Source organism: Corvus moneduloides, chromosome 1 (genome assembly GCF_009650955.1).
Source record: "Corvus moneduloides isolate bCorMon1 chromosome 1, bCorMon1.pri, whole genome shotgun sequence".
Lineage (NCBI taxonomy): Eukaryota > Metazoa > Chordata > Aves > Passeriformes > Corvidae > Corvus > Corvus moneduloides.
In genome coordinates, this window is record NC_045476.1 from 90,434,106 (window position 1) to 90,452,269 (window position 18,164).

General features: G+C 40.1%; 1 protein-coding gene across 2 annotated transcripts in view; it reads right to left on the reverse strand.

The window, feature by feature from the left end:
* ADCY2 (adenylate cyclase 2) overlaps window positions 1-18,164 on the reverse strand; it is a 211,316-nt gene that overhangs the window by 129,589 nt on the left and 63,563 nt on the right. For both annotated transcript variants that reach the window (XM_032118264.1, XM_032118261.1), the window contains exon 3: window positions 14,700-14,861. In XM_032118264.1, coding sequence (XP_031974155.1) covers window positions 14,700-14,861 — 162 coding nt within the window. The remainder of the gene's footprint in view (window positions 1-14,699; window positions 14,862-18,164) is intronic.

Sequence of the window (18,164 nt, forward strand, 5' to 3'; positions counted from 1 at the left end):
TCATTTCCCACATCCCTAGTAATATGGGTATAGAATAATTTTTTTTTTCATATTCAGCTTCACAACTCTTAAACTGGAATTGTTAAGAAAAATAATAATGATAATAATCCAATAAGCAACAACCCCGTAGAAACAAACCTAGCTGCTCAGTTTTAGCATAATACAGTATAATCAGAACCACTATTTTCTCCTTTAGAATCATTTTTAGTACAAGCAGACCTCAACATTTTAGTTTCTGACATGAAAAGCGAATGTATTTATTTCTTTTACTTCACCCCAGTTAATGCATAACAGCTCTTCTGAACCTCCTTCCCAAACTACAGAATCATGCGCATTTTGTTAAGCAAAATGTTCCAAGTCTTCCCATCAAGATTGAATGGGTCAGGTCACAGATCTTTCATTTCCTTCAAAAGTAACATTTCAGCTAATTTGTGCTTGCCTTGAGCATCAGGCTAGTAATTCTTTTTTTCTCTTTATTCAGGGTCATCAGAATTTACAAGGACCTACTTCCTTATAAACAAGCATGTTATGAAGTATTAATGGATTTTCTGTCTTACAGACTGTGCTTTCATACTGTGTAAGAGAAAACTTTCAGATCAGAGAAAGGCAATAAGGAAGATCAAAGGTATGGAATGGCTTCTAAACAAGGAAAGAGAAATATTTTTCAATTCTCCAGGTTGGGAAAGAAATGATAGGGGAGGTGTGACAGAGGTTTATAAAATCATAAATGATCTGGAAAGTGTGAAGTGAGCTCAACTGTTCAGTCTTTTCCAGTGTAAGGATATGGGGGGTGCAAACAGATGACAGGTTTGAAACAAGCAAAAGATGGTTCTCCTTAGAACACAGGTAAACTGATGAACTCTGTCACAAGAAGCTGTTAAGCAAGATGCACTATACTGAAGGAATAAAAAAAACCCACATAAATCAAAAATTTTAAAAGGCCCAGCTAGGTCAGAAGAAGCAGCAAAAAACAGGCTTGTAAGAAAGAATAAGTAAAAAATAAGCAAAAATAGATTTCAAACCAAGGCGTGAGGGAAGTAGAAAGAAGACATAAATCTTGGGAGAAAACTACCAGCAATTTACAAGGAGCAATTTGAATTTGGAAAGCTAAAATAAAATGGCAGACTTCACAGGATCACAGGAGGGTACAATTGGAAGGGACCACAAAGGGTCATCTGGCCCTAACTCTCTGTTTAAGCAGGGTCATCCTAGAGCACATGGCACAGAACTGTGTCCAGATGGTTCTTGAGTATCTCCAGACTTCTGACTCTTGCTAGTTTATAGTCAATGCTAACCAAAGGGTGCCACTTTCAGAGCTATCAGCATGATGGCAAACAGTCCTAGTTTTCAAGAAGCAAAGATTTATTTTTCTTTCCATAGTGCAAAAGAAGCCAATTTAACTGCACACACTTCAAGAGCTAAAGAGCATTGCAGACACAGAGGAGCATTACCTTGAAGCACTTAAGTCCAACTCTTGCCCTGCCTCTGTGTCAGGTATTTCAGGGATGGAAAGAGCATTCATTACAGTAAATCCCTTTTCATAAGCTATATTCAATCTTTCTCAAAAAATAATAACAACCTTTCTGGATTGACTCTAACACTCTGAGCTCATTTCTGTTCTATATCCTTACATTACTTTCAGTGACATTGAGAGGAAAAAAATGTGCTCCACTACCTGAATGCTCAAAGTCTCTCTAGAGACAGCATTGTCTGCTTAGGCAGTTTGCACCAGAAAATCTTCCCCTTCTCTTTGCACCCCCAGAGCGACTGCCTGCAGCAATCCTTCACTGTCAGGTATCATATCAGTTCAGTAATTATGGAGCAGCATTTCCACAATTATTCTTTTGTAACTCTGATACTGATGTGGTTGCCTGAAACTCTGACACTGATCAGCAAATGTATAGTAAAAAATCAACCACCTCATCTTGCAGTAATACACATGCCTGCAACTCCCAGAAGGAGACATGAAAGTTTTATGTTTTCTCATGATGACCACAGCTTATGGATTCAGGGCTGACCACATCCCACATGGGAATATGAAGGGAAGGGATGTCCAGAGGAGAAAGTGTCCCTGTGTTTTTCACTGTAAAGATATTAAAGTCAAATCTTCATCAAGTTCACCAAGAAAACCTAGACAAAAGTCATAATGCTGTTTACAAACATATGGAATTCTATTTGAAAATATGTGGCTCCGGTTTATGTTTATGTCTGGTAGCCTGACAGAGGCACAGCTGCTGCAGCACCACAACCCCACATCCATCCATTTGTGGGGTGTGTGGAACCCCACACATACAGTGCATTTATACACATAACCATAGCCAACCACACAGATCAACACAGACGGAAATAACACAAGATCAACGCAGCACTCGGGCAAACACAAGCTGCACCAACATCCTGGTCCTGCTCCCCTCCCTGGCTGACCAGGATGAAAGCAATTTAGCACAGAATACATATATAGATATGTTATATATCCCTCCAGGAAGTGGCCACAGATACCTAATCTGTTTTCAAGACCCAGCCTTTGGACCATCACGCACTTGCACAAACAGGTCTGTCTCTGGTCTGGCTTGGACTCCCTGCTTCCTCCAGTACTTAAGCCACACCTCTCCAGTATCCACACCTCTCCAGGCCTCCACCCTCTCCAGTATCCAACACAGGCTTATGGCCTCCTCTCCCGCTCACCAGTAGTGTGGTCTGACCAGTCATCACACATGCTGAGATACACACCCACAAAATACATGTGCAGCTGCCCCAGCTCTCAAGCCCATCTGACCCATGGCCCCCCTGAGTACCAGACGGTACCTAGACCTCTCCATTACCTCCACCTGCTCCACTACAACACCTGAGACCCTGTGACACAAGGGTTCCATTCTATGGTCTCCCCACACACATAGACAGGCACAAGCACGCAGAATAGGTGTTAGAAATGGAGGTTGAGAAGAAGACAGGACGAGCAGCATGGGTCAGGGACAGGGCATGGCCAGCTAACTGGACTGACCATCAGCCTGTTAACACATGATCACCCCTTTTATTGCCTTGTTCCTCTATTCTCCCACATCTGTTCCTCCCCCAAACCACTATGATCCCTCCTTTTCCCCATTTTGTTTCCTCCCCTAAACATCCCATCCTAAGTCAGTTGACTGTCCAATTTGCTCTGATTAGGTTATATGGGTTTCTCTGTCACTGTTTCCCTGCTCCTTCATATTTTTGCACATTAGCTTTTAATTAACATTGACCTAACATCTGATCCAATCTAAGAGTCAGTGGAGTTTAGAAAGCACAGACAATGTATATCAGCAGAAGGTTGAGACAAGGAAAATATCCAAAATATCCAAATCCAGTGTGTAGAGACACATTTTTTCCAGACAGGACCAGCTGGCTGCAGCTGCAATGATTATCCCAGTAGTAATATGAGAAGGATTGGAGTCACTGCTGGGGCTGCTCCAGCAGGACTGAAATGGCTCTCCAGCACACCTTCTGCTGCCTGTGGTCTCCTCTCAGAGGAGGGAAAGGGGCAGAAATTTGCCACTCAAGACTCATCAGTATCAGTCTCTCATTCAAGACCTGCACCAGGCAATTCAAATGCAGAGCTGGGTTTAACACTGACTCTGCTAAGGAAAAGAGGGTTCCAAAGTGAGATCTTTATTTGTACTCTGTTCTAACCTTGCAGGAGCTTAAAGGTTACTGACAAAGCCCAGGACTGACGGTGCAGGTAGGTCCAGGGAGGATACAGAGCATGTTTACAAAGGTTACTGCTTGCTCCCCCACTGTCCCAGGCAGGCCAGCTCTGATTGTGTGCAACCCCGGGATTTGACTCAGGAATATTTTTAGCAAATGCAGCTCAATGGAGGCTGAAATAATGTAGTTCAGAGAAAATAACTAGATAATGATTTCAGGGACTATGTGTGTGCCATGTGCAAGAGATTCTGCAGTGACGCATTCAATACCAATAAGAGTAGAATGGGAATCATCTCTGCATTCAGAGATCAGTGGTGCAGCATCAATAAACTGAACTGAGGTGAGAAAGTTCCAAATACCCAAGGAAAACATTTACTGTCTAAATGACTGAATAGCAGAAAAAAAAAAGGTGTCATCGCTGCTGACTGAACAGCAAATAAAGCAAAATCTTAGAGCAAATAATAGAGAACATTATTAAAGGTGCCTCATTACCACCTTTCAACTTTTCCATATTCTACTTCTCCTACTTACCAGCATTTATGCTTTTGTCCCCATTTTCACACAGATAATTTAACGTTTCTTCTCTGTCCCCTCCTTTTTGCTGTACATTCTTTTTTATAAATTGTGGCCATTTCTGCACTTTCAAGACTTTTGAATTGTTATCCTATGCTTATTTTATTAAAAAAGAAGGGGGGAGAGGGAAAGGGGGGCAAGACAAGCCCTAAGGATCTTAACCAACCTGACTGTGTTTGATGTTATGAAATAAATTAAACATGATAAATGAGTGGATCTAAATAGTCTGTTAGGGCAAAAGAAATGGGGTTGGAATGCCACCACTTCACTGCTCTGCTAGACCCTGAGGACACCGTCAGTACAGCAACAGCCTCTTCAGGTGTCACACAGAGGGACCACCATCTCCTCTCTCTGCTCCTGCCCACTGGCCTGTGTGAGTTGGCTGGAGCAGGCAGACCACCTGGGAGCACTGCTTCTTGTCACTATGGGCTGTTCTTTCCACAGGCCAAATTTTAATGATTCACTCCACAGGCCAAGCAGGATGCATGTCTGTGTGTACATGGAAGTCAGCATCAGCCAGCATTCAGACACAGTCAGCAAAACCCCAGCAGACTTCCATTAGAAGCCAGAACTCCATCTCATCACCTACATACTAGAGGAAACAGGATAATCACACACCTCATATTTGCATTCAGAGTGTGAAGCTCTCTCACACAAGCTGTTGCAAACCTCCTTGAATAATCCCAACAGTTTAACTAAAAGTACGTATGTGAGTAAATGCTTGTCAGGACACAGACTTTTCCTGTCTGAAAATCATTTGGGCAGGATCTCATCTCTACGTTTAGGGGTAAAGTGTAGCAAATAACACTAGTAAATAGGACAGACAATCCTGCTGTGGTTTGAACAACTGTTGCTGTGACAGAGATGCTGCTGAACTACCATACAGAGTGAGACAGCATTCAAGACAAAGAAGATTGTTCTAAGGTGGCCACTAGAAATCTTTTAAATGAACAAATTTCTTCAGAGCAAAACTTGATTTATCTCTTTGGAGCAAAAGTCAGTTTTGGCTTCTAAAGCACAAAAGTGTGTCTGTGTTGAAGAACTCAGAATCACATGCTTCAGAATTTGACCTACTCATTTGCATTCATTAATGTTGAAATCATTTCCCCCAGTTTAATAGTGACCCAATGAACTTTCAAGTCCTTCTTTTCATCCTCTTCTGTAGCAGTGCATAGTGGCAAGAACTGTTTGAACGACAGGCACTGGGATCTGGAATAGTTAGTATTTCGCATGCATGGAAGTCATCCTACTTACAGGATCAATGAAACCAACTATTCTTGCTTAGAAGAGAGAAAAATTTCTCTGGGTCAGATTGATAAGAATTGATAAGGGTGTGGAAGGCACCAGCTCCCTTCTTCAGCATCTAGAACAAACATCTGCTGGGATCCTTTAGGGTGATTTTGCTCAAGTGTTTGTTTCCTGTCCTGCTGAGGCTTCAGTCAATGATGGCCTACCAGCCTTAGTTCTGGGCACACATAAGCAGCTGAATCTTCTGCAGACCTACACTATTTCAACATTGGTAAGTCTTAATTACTTGTTGAAACAGACTAGAGGGCTGTGGATTAACTGTGCTATTGTATATCCAAAGACACGGAAGCTGGCCTAAGGTTCAGATTCAGACAGATCTCTGCACAGCTTTGTGTTTCCAGAGCAGCGTAAGTGCTTTCACACAGCCTGAACTCTCAAGGCCCCTGGACCTGAGCTAGTCTGATGCAGAGACAGCTTGATTACTTCAGACCTGGGTTCTTGTGGCTTCTGAGCTGATAGACTGCCACACATCTGTGAGAAAATACATCCTCAAAGGAACAAAGAAAATTAAACTGCAAATATATTCATGAACATAACTTTATGTCTGATAAACCACAGCCTGTGCTGTTTGCAGACTGCTGCAATCAAAGTTGTAACTAATACTGCCCCACTCAGAAACAGGTAAGAGCTAGCAGAGTCCAGGCAGGTGACCTTTGCAGCAAATATGCAGCATACAGCCTTTAGTATACTCAGAACCAGTTCTAAACTGATGGCAGATAAACATGATTTATTACACATAATTAGAGAGAGGCACAGGAGAGACATGAGTCCTTCTCAGAGAGAACAAATAATGATGCCACTCACTGGGTATGCAAGAACACATATACCTTGAGAGGGGAAAGAATATGCAGTACAATTACCAAAGGTGCAATTCCTGTGAAGAATTAGGAATTCATGGATGCACAGAATCATAGATTCATCAGGGCTGGAAGACATCTACAAGATCATCCAGTCCAACCATCCAGCCAGCACAGTAACCCCTAACCCACTAAACCATATCCAAACCACCCAGCACCAAATCCAAGTTTACTTCAAGGTTTGCAGATTATGTCCTCCAGCTGGGTCTCTGCTGGTAAACCAGAGTGGAAGGCAGTTTTTAATTGCATGAGCATAATTTCTGTATAGCTGTTACCCTGCTCACTAGCCCCATTTTGATCTGGGCAAAGTAGTATTTTCCCAGAGCCTTGACGTGTCTTAGACGATAGAATACGTCAGGAATGTTTTGGAAGAAGCTGACACCTGACTGCCGTGTTTGGGGAAGGGAAAAGGGGTGGGAGTTTAGGCAGGTAAACAAAAGCTGGGCTGTGCTACCAGCTCCAGGGCCAGAGCACAGCTCCCCTTTTACCAGCAGCATAGCTGTAGCTGCTAAGAAAAAAACCCAAAAACATGTGCAGAAGTTTACCTCCTTTGCTTCTGGCCTCCACATGCGTATTTGGGAGCATTAACCGATTCCATCACGCACAGCACCCACAAGATGGGCACTTGGAGGCCGTAGTCAAGGCAGTTCTGCAGCCAGCATTTTACTGAAACACATGGCAGAAGTGTGCTGAGGGAAACAACGGCTATCCAGGGACTTGCATGAGCACACAATGCCATGAATGCACAGGAGTGCAAATTTTGGAAGATGACTGGAAGAGGAATGACTTCTACTTGACCAGCAGCTTAGCACTGTTGGATGGCAGGGGCTTAGAGGACAAATAGAAAGATCACATCCTAATGCAGGCATCTAAAATAGATGGAGTCTTGTCAGAGACTGAAATAGTTCATGCCTCAAACATTGAGATGAAGTTTTAAAGAAGCTGCAGCCACAGAAACCTCCTTGAAGAACTTTGAACTGAAAGTCAAACTGTTGATTAGATAAAGGGAAACACATTGTTCAATCACCTCAGGCTGAGGGAAAGGTTTGCATCCACAAAAGGCCAAAGCCACCAGCTGCAACTATCCCTGGCTGAGTTTGGGGTGGGGGGAGAGCACAGCTCACACAAGCCAGGTTTACACAGATTCCCCCCAGCTGAGGGGGGAGGAGGAGGTTTTGGGTGTCTGGTGCAGCCTCTGGTGAGAGGCAATAAACACAAACTGGCCCAGCTGTGGAAGCCCCAGCCCCACAGGGCACATCCACGGGACATTCCCGTGAGAGGCTTGGCCCCACAGGGCTGCACGTGGTGCAACAGACCCAGAGTCTGCTGTGAGAGACTGACCCCCACCCCAGGGGGACATGGCTGGACATGCCCACCCAGCCTGAGCATGTACACCCATGGGACTCTGTGCCTTCTGGGGGACCTTCACCACCGAGAGATCAGCTGGAGAGGATCAACGAACATCACTGGGATCCACGGAGTGGTGATATTTTCCTTATTCTGACCCTGTCACTCTTTCTGTCCCCCCCACTTATTTTCTACTTCTTTCTCTCTGTCTCTCATATTTACCATCAAATGAAACCCTTACTATTGTCACTGGTGTATGGTCTCGTTTGCACCTTAATTTGGGCAGAGGCATTTCTAAGAACCTTAAAACTGGATCATTACAGGTCTTGAACCATTGCAAGGTGGATTCCGACTCACCAGAATCTTCTCTACACAACAACAGGTGTTTGTGTTCCTGATCCATATTTTATACTGCACCAAAAGCAGCTGACAGGATGGGGAAATGTACTCACATATTGATAGTGAAAGGCATTTTTCTTGTACTGAATTCTTAAAAATAACATGTAGACTTAGACAGTAACTCTTTGAGTCCATAAAATGGCAAAGCATCATGTCTAGAGTGAGTATCACTCACAGAATTTAATGTTCCAGCTGCAATAAGATAAGAATTAATTCACAATAAATTTGACAAAAAATACCAATCTGTAAAAGTACTATGTAACTGAAAAGGCTGGCCAAAGTCTGTGAAAATGGAAGGGAATCAGCAAAATTAACTCAGATGAAGTAACTAAGATTCTTTACCCAAGAAAAATTATTTGAACAGGCAGTAATACAAAATTCTGAATTCATGGGTTTAACCTTTTCCTGGTAACTTATTTACATTAAAGTCATCCTTAAAAGGATATGGAATACAACTCCCTTGCAAAAGGTATGCTGTATGGGTGACAGTTTAGTTGCTGCTCCAGCCTAGAAGTACTGGAATTTCCAAACACCTGTTTTAATCTTTTTACCATTTTGGAAGTATAGTAGCCTCAAGACTGAGCATTCTGACATAGACATTTTATAATTTCAGGGACATACTGAAGGATTGGGGTCTTGTTCAATGTATTAATTTATATTTTGGAAAATTAAAGTTGCTAAATGAAATTGTCATTTTTAGAATAAGAAATGTAAGCTAAAGTAGCATGAAAGTGATAAACAAATATTCACTGCTGATAAAAATATTAACTTAAATGAAGCTGACACAAATGTCAATCTGATCCTTTCAGTAAAGCTTAAGAATCAATGCTAACTGGAGTTATTTGATAACTCATGGAGATATTTCCATGATTTAAAAAAAAGGAGGCATTTATTAGTTATCTTCTGTGCTTTGAGGATTTCCTACACTTCTCACCAGATCATGCATTTCTTAGATGCTGATTTTGGGCTGCAGGTAAATGGTGCTTTTGAAAACCCACATGGCCACCTGCACACATGATTTCATTTCACAATAACAGTTCTAGGACTTTGCTGAATCTTCCATCACAGTAAGTATTACAGGTCTTCCCTTTAAAGCCTCAGGAACTTTTTGGAAGACGTCCACATTGTCCGTGTTTATGCTTAAACACTCTGAAATGCAATTATACATTCTCCTACATATCTATGATCTTGTAGGCAAGTGGCCTCTTCATAAGCACATACAAACTGTACAGATTGACTTAAAGAATGAGTGAAACCCAAAGTACATCTGCTGATTGTGAAAATTAGGTAAAACCCCACAGCAGATGGCATTTCAATATCTGCCTAGATTAAGCATAAAATCAAGAGCAAAGAAAAGATGCAATAATAAAACACATGCCTGCTTCACTGTGCTATGCAGGACAGAGCCTTCCTCTCTCAAAGTGGCTCCCAGCTGCTGCACAATGTGCTGAGCCAGACTGTTGGAGAGAGCAAAGGGAACAAGGTACAAAGTACAGGACAGCGGCAGCTGCTGCTACAAGGAATAGAGCCTCCCCTCCTTCCATGGCGGTCACTGCCCTCCACACCTGCAGCAGGAACAACAGCAATTCACCCCGTGAAACTAAGCAGCAGGAAGCAGGAGTTGTTTAAGCTGCATTACCTTCATGAATAACCCTTCTTCCCCATCTCCTTCAAAAAAAGGTATTCAAGGAAAACGGATAAATTCAGCCCACAGTAACAGCTTTTAGACATTCAGACTGAATGAAGTTCCTATGTGCTTTAAACTTTCACTGTGCAGCTTTACAGCCTCAGGGGTTGTACAGCACTGGATGTACTTAAAGACATGGGCTTTTTTCCCAGACTTTTTTAATAAACATGATTTTTTCTTGCACCGTGTGATAACAGCATAAACCAATTCCTACTCTATTTCTGAGCCCTAGAGCTGTACATTTTCTTCTTTTATAAGTCAATGAATACTGATGCTTTTTATTTTTATTTTTCTGCTGTGCCACTCTATTACATAAAACAGTTTTTTGTAAATATCATCACCTATTAAAGTTATTCAGTTAACAGATGAGTTTAAATCAGTGTTCTAAACAAAAAAGTATATGTCTTTTGCATGACATACTGCATGGGGATTAGAACCTCTAAATATATATTACAGATGACGTGTTGTCCATCTTGGAAAAACCTGCTACATTTCTGATTATGAGCTTTTGGTAGAACTTGTTTCAAGATGTGTAGTGATGAAGATGGCTAATTTTTTTTTTTTTAATAGAGCCACATTCCCTTTTTCAATTCACTGTTGTTTGGTTTATTTGGTTTTTTTCCTGAATAGGCCACAGCTATTGATTTTTAATTTTGTAAGAGCAGACCTCAGCTTAACTGATGGAAAATGCACAAGATCTTGTGCATGTAGCCTTGGAATTTCCCAAATCAAACATTCCTGAAAATAAATGTTAAGAATAATCCAGGTTATGAGATCACACACACAAAGACTTTCATAAAAGTTGTTACAAATTATTTCCTTTTGCTGTATGCATTCCTGAACAAAATCCAAAGCAGATATAAAATTGTATGTATGCACACATGCATTCTGCCTAGCTGTAGTTTTGTGCCTCTAAAGGTGACCCCTTTTACAGAGCTGAAAGACCCACCAAAAAAAAAACCTCTAAGGTAAAGAACACTACTTAAAAAAAAAATAGTTTTTAAGTGATTTAGCCAAGGTTTGGAAAACACTTAGCCACAGCTCATGAAAAATGATTGCAAGAGCAACAAAATTGCTTGCTGAGACAGTAAAACTGAAAGACTAAAACAAAAAAAATTGCACTCCTCATATAAATCATAGGGAAAAAGAAAAATGGAAGCTTATAGGACGTTTAATTATTTTGGTTACCTCTTTTTTTCAACAGATTAAGAACAAAATTACCTCTAATGATAGTATCAAGCCATTAGTTGACTAGTTGATAATAGAGCAGCAAAACCACAAGTATTTGATTAGAATCTGTTCTGTTTTGGGAAAAAACAGGTTATGTGTTTATAGCAAGAGGCGGCAGTTAAATATTTTCCATTCCAGAAATAACTGAAAGGGATGTTAAAGTCGTGAAAGCCTTCTGAGCCAAATGCCTTAGCACCAGAATTAGAGTCATGTTCTATTAGAGCAGTCCTGAAGCAGAGAGAACATCCTCTGCTTGGCAGTAGGATTCTCACCTGGAAAGAGGGGGCAGAGTCCCAGATTCCAGAATGTGTGCCTAGTAAAGGTTAGGATTAAAATTTTCAACAGAAAAAAGCCCCAAAACATACATACACCGTTATTTTTTTCATGAACTGAGGGTGGAACACAGGACTCTTTTTCCCCCTTCCCGTCAGAGATCCCACAGCTGTGCACTAAATTCCCCACAGACGTGCACAGGGAGAGTGTGTTGGGTGTTTCACTGTAGAGGCTGTGTCTCGGTGCTGAGCAGGGCAGCACACTGACCCCTTTGTAGGCCTGGCCCCTATTAGCATTTGGCACAGCTGCAGCTGCTCCTGGCACGCTCCTCTAAGGCAAATGCCCACGCTGCAAGAAAGATGTTGATGAAGCACAAGTGAGGACTCAAAGAACAACTGTGAAAGTGATGAAAGGCTTAGCTAGTGCAAAAGCAGGCAACTCATTTATTTTACTGACAAAAAGGTTATGAGGCAAATTCATGATAGTCTAGAAGCACTCTCATGGGAGAAACAGAAATTGGATCCTGTTGGGTCTGTCAGCCTACCGGCCAAAAAAATGAGATCCAGAAGCTGGATGACAAGGCTAGACAAATTCCTACTACAAAAGATGAACAGAATTCTAACATTGATGCTCAACAGCCGTGGAAAAAATATGAAGGCTTGTGGAAGCACATCTCCATCATTCTCCATTTTTAAACCAAGGTGGATTCCCTCGCCTGAACGACATGTAGGTCAAACAGAGACTAGTTCATGTAAGCAGCAGACAGTCTGTTGAAGGATTCTTTATCTCAACAAGAGGCTTTTATCTCAGTATCTTTAACTGCAACTGACACTGGATAATCAAGAGGATCCTAAGCTTTTTGGCTTTAGAGAAGCCACTTTTTTGATATAAAATCTTTCAGAGGATAACAAAGGAATACAAAACCAGTCAGATATGCTCTGCCAAATTTCAAAATGAGCAAATGCTTTGGAACATTGATTTTTCTCTACTCATAGACTGGAGGTATGATTAACTTTTAAAATGCTATGGGATGCCAATCAGTCACTGAAAGATGCTGAAAAATTGAAGAGGGTCCAGCAGAGGCCTATCAAAACCATTATAAGGCAGGAGAACCTGGCATAAGAAGTGAGACTGAAAGAATGTTGAGCCAAGAGAAAGCTCAGAGAAGATACAATGGAAGTCTCAAAACATAGGAAGTAATTATAAAGGAGATGCAGGTATTCTATACAGAAGAATGTTTGCTACATATACAAGATATATATATTATAATATCCTATATCAGCTTAAGGTATACAATTGACAAATGTTATTTCTCTTTTTAGTGCAGTCGGTATCTCTAGTCTAAGCCCTTATTTGTAGTCTCGATTTTCAAAAGCAAAGAGCACAGAACAAACATTGTTTTGCTTACACTCCAAAGTATAAACAATAGTAATCTAAGAATGTACAGAGGGCAAATGAAAGGAAATGAGGGAGCATCATCTAGTCCTTTCCACAAATTTGCAAGAATGCAGTGCACTCAGTACTTCCAGTAACTGCCAAGCTATTCGTAACACTTAACATGTTTTACAAAGACAGAATGGAAAACTAGTAACAACCCGGAAACGAAGCACTCTTAACACTTTACACATTGCAGAAAGACTTCCATTCTTTCTGAATGAAACAGAAAGTTACAGGAGAGATGAAAGACAGTAATTGTGCCTCACAGACCATGATTTCTTTTGATTCTGTAGATGTGATGTGTCTAAAAATACAGTATCTTCTGAAAGTATTGCTTTAGATATACCAAATGTTGATGATCTAGAAAGACAGGCAGGAAAAATAAATAATTTTTGCAAGCAGCAACTTTAACCCAAAACTGTTTTAGAGAAGGAGTGGCAATCATTAATACTGCTTTAGCCGTGCATCTATGCCAACAATAAAAGCCATAGGTTGACAAAAAACCAAAGAGTAATATTCTCCCTGGTTTATTCCACTACAAATATCAATAACTGTATTACTGAATTATTTAAATACTATATTAACTGCAGGTGACCACAGTTCTTGCTTAACATACAGCATAATTTCACAACCTCCACAAAAAACCACTCAACTAATCCAAATCAGCAAGAGAAAAGCAAACCTACCTTGCTCATCATTTAAAACTTATACAGAGAATTACATCTTAGAACATATTTTGTTTACCAGACTTCAATTTCAATATTCCATAGAACACAATTTTGCAGTCATAGCTGGAAATAAAATGTATTTTCCTGAACAACAAGTTACAAGGCAAGACATTTGTAAAATCACTGCAATTATCCTTTGAGACACAGTGTTTTAAAAGGTAAGTAGAAACTATTATTTGCTTTGTTCTTAATGCTATTCACAATAAATAGTACGATGTCTTTCCTGTTCAAGTAGTATGTTTATAAAAATGTGTTCACTTTAAAGCTTCAGTATCATTTTGATGCAAAAGTTAAAATAATTCTGTTTCCTTAACATGGCATAACTATACTAAAAAACCAAACCCATGTATCTGTTTTTCAGAATGAAATCTTATGTTTTCCTTAAAAAATACAGATTTCTATCAATGACAGCTGGGCTCATCACAGTACTACAACTAAAACTGTAATAATTCACCATTTAAAAGATCTTCTGTAAAACAGTAAGGAAAAACAACTAATATTTGGATTTTTATAAAGTAATAATCTGCAGTATGTCGTGTGGTAGATTGTCAGAGTTGAGTTACAATCCAAGACACAACTGCAAACACAGATGGGTTCCCAAAATGTCATGGAGTCTGGAGCCAGCCAGTCTCCTTCAATCATTGGGACCAATCAGGGTGAGGCTGTAAAATTCCTATAAATGGCTGAGAACTACAGAAGGAGGACAAGACCTACAGCAAGCTTGTAGAGGGCAGTGTCTCCCCAGCAGATCTTTAACCCCGCAGACTTGAGCGCATTCAAAGGAACAATCTCAAAGATAACATTTTGATGCCTGGAAAAAATCCTTGGTCTTAAAAGCAAGGCCTTAACGAGGTGAGGAGATGAACAATGTGGTTTACAAACCAGAGGGGTAATGCATCTACCACAGGACAGCTGCATCACATATTTTTTCAACCAATATAAGTTTTTACATTGGTAAGTGCTATGTGGCTGTAGATTCCACCACTTCCGTGTGTAATTTAGGAAGACATAACATTACTGACACCCTCATTATTAGAAAGCGAATTACCTGTGAATTAGCAATTCAGAAATCAAGACAGAAGTAAGTTTATACTCCCAAGCACCCACTAAGGCACTCCCCTGGCTCATTTACCAGGCTATTCAATGCACAGTTAATCATTAACTCCACAAAGCACTTACCTGCCAAACCAAGTGCTCCTTTACAACAGCTGAACCTGACAGACACACGCTCAGCACAATCGTGTGAGATGCAGAGGTCAGGACGCTGGCAACTATAGCATCCCTCATGTTGAAGGGCAGCATGGTGTACACCACAAAAATGATGAACAAGAAAAATGATACCTGTGCAAGACAGAAAGACAAAAAAGAAGCATGTCAAATTCACCTCAGAATAACATTTTAAAAAATAGCATTTAATTTTGAACTGGCTTCAGCATAAAGTTACACCCCAGTTTTTCACAGGAAAGTCATTGCTAACCGCTGAAGAAAATTATTTAGACAGAATTGATTTTTTAAGAGTCTTGGAAAATTTACAGCATATTAGGCTTAAGAAGTGCAGTTTCAAGAAACTAAATCATGGTTTCAGATACAGAATACTCCAAACTTTTCAAATATAACTTCAAATTTATACTTTCAAATTTTTATTTTTATTAATATTCTGTTTACAAATAAAGGGAGAACTCAGGACGGATCAATTCTGATTGTGACCTGCTTTACAAAATAATCTGTCAAACTCCTCACAGAGCCTTAATTTGAATACAGAGAGATTTTTTACATCCTGATATGCTAAAAGTTCACAATTTAATTTATATGACATTAGGCAAAAAAAAAAAAGCCCAAGTTCAGCCAACCGTTTCGGTTTAATAAGATCGTATTTCATGTATATCTGCACAACCTATGTCAAATTTCATAAAACCAGTACATTTTAAGGTAATACATTTATTTAGTCATGGAAAACAGCTTCAGAAAATCACAGTCCATATGCAGACTTTCCTGTCAGCCTCTTTTAAAGGGTACTAGTGTCTGAACAAACCTTATAGAACAAATGCACAGCCCAACCCATAACAGCAAAAGGGATTCCTTCACTATCCATAGAAAATATATATTTGATGGTATGCTTATGTTCCACACCCCACAACACATTTGAGAAAATGTAACTAGATTTGGGACACAGGTTTTGCATGCATAGGTGAGTAGGTGATTCTGAAAATGTGTCAGCTTGTATCTCCATGTAAGGCTTTCCATCAGTTTGAGTTGACTTGAAAGCCTATTCACCATCCAGCAGTTGTATACACACAGTATAGAACTCAGAAAGCTCCCAGGCAGGTATGAGCAAGAGTAATTTGCTGCTCACTTCCCTTGGTGTCAGTCTGTATTCTTCACATCTTCATGTGATAATTACATAGTCAAAACTGAACCCGAAGGCATGTGCACCTACAGTACAGTGGAGGCATTCTTTTCCATCATGGAGACAGAACTGGATGGAAAAGACTTCTCCACTTCTTTTATCCATTCATCTTTCTCCAATCCCTCCATTAAGATCAATCCAGCTCCTTCCTGATCTCTCATACCCTTTTCAACGCTACCAGCTCTCTCATATACTCAAGACTCAAATAGTTCAAAGGCATGAAATGAAAGAGAAATACAAAGGAAATGATGGATAATAAGAGAATTCAGCAAGAAAAAGGCAAAGCTTTTGCTTTGCCTCTATACTCTTCCAATCTATCAACAGAGAGCACAAGAAAAAAGAAGTGTTTGACACCTGGTTGGTTTCAGTCCTCCCTAAAAGTTTCCATGGTGGTCAGATGTCAGTAAAACCAACAGCAAAAAAAGGGTGTACAAACTCGGTCTAGGTAAGAGAAGGGTTATGCCACTATGATGTTTTAAAACTGTCCTGGGCTGAGGAAAGATCAGCTGTGATACTGCCAGAACCAACTGATAGTCTTAAAACTTGGGAAAGATGTAGAAAGCTCTGGCCGGCTAGAAAAGAGAAACAGAGCATGCCTCTGAAAGGCTGAGAAAAGGGGTAAAATTCATCAGATTCACTTTAATTCCTATAGCAGTAACAGACAATAATAATGCATACACAGCAATTCATAACCAACAGTCCTGAAAGTTAAGAAAAACATAGCTAACAGCTAATGTGATTTTGCTGAGAACAAATCATGTTAAGCAATCACGTATTCTGTCATGATGGCAGGCATCGGTATAGGGGAAAAACCTAAATAATGAGTTAGGCAGCAACAAGGGATGTGAAAGGTCCTCTAATATCAGCATAAGATAAACAGATGCGAAAGGCAGAATACCCTACTAGCATGTAAGACCAACTGCCTAAAACGTTTCCAGCTAAAGGGCAGGCTGAATGGGGCCCTGAGCAACATGGTCTAGTGGAAGGTGGCCCTGCCCATGGCAGAGGGTTTAGAAGCAGATGATCTTTAAGTTTCCTCCAACCCAAACATTCTGTGATTTTATTATTAAAAAATAGTTTGAAGAAGAACCCCATATCCAAGTCCTGGAAGAACAATTTCAAATGCCCCCATTCTCAGTGATTTTTCAGGAAAAAAAGTTTTTGTTGTTTCCAAGTCTAGCTTTCTCATTTCCTATGTGGCATTCACATATTTGTGAAAATTTTATTATTAGAAAATAAAAATATATTCTTCTTTAACTGGCTTGTCTCAAAAAAATATAACTTGCCTATTTTTTGATATCCGACTTTATAGCCAAACTAAAGGATTCACTCAATTTGTGAGATACAAGCTAAGTACTCTTCAAAACTCATTAGTGGATGTAAGACAGAATACGATGCTGTTGCTTTTCAACTTTGACATAAAACAGACTACTAAGCATGTGAACAAGATTTTGACATTTTGCAATGCTTTTAGTGATACCAGCAGTATCAGCTCCACATTCCTTGTATATCTGTAAACAACTGTCTGTTCTATAAGTTACCTCACTGCTTTCCTTGCCCAAAATAAATGGATAATTTCAACATTCAGCAACTACAAACAGAGAACACTTTTAGGAGGTTCAACCCCTCTTGACACTACATGTTCAAATAGGCTGGGTTGCACAGGAACTGTGTTAAAGAACACTTGATTAAAAAAAATCGACCCATCAATTCTTATATTTGCATGTATTTGCAGTCTTGAAATTTGGTATGAGAATGCTGTTGCAGAGCAGGACATCTATCAGTCATGCTAAGACAGAAACTCTCCTCCAAATTACATGTAGGAAATGCCACCTGTCAATTGCTCTTTAATTCTTGGCCACACTTGCTTTTCTCCTATTTCTAGTAGGAGTCTAATGACTCAAGAGAGCTCCTTTTATCCCAGAGGTTGCTTTTTTACTTCACAATGGCTCAAAAGTGTTTTCCCCACGTAGCCTGAAATAAGATGCTTCTACCCTTCATCTTGATCACAGACATACATAGTATGTAAGACTTGGGACCTTCAACATATTTCAAAATGCTAGTGTATTTAAGTTTAATAAGGTAGAAGTTAATACACAAAGGCTTTTGAGCAGGTAGAAAGAGGAACAGGCTTCTTGGTCTGAGTCACAGTCTGCAGAATGGTCAATGGCCCTTGCCATTGATCTTTATCATGAATGGCCCTTTCCATTATCATTTGGTAAGAACTGGCAGAATAT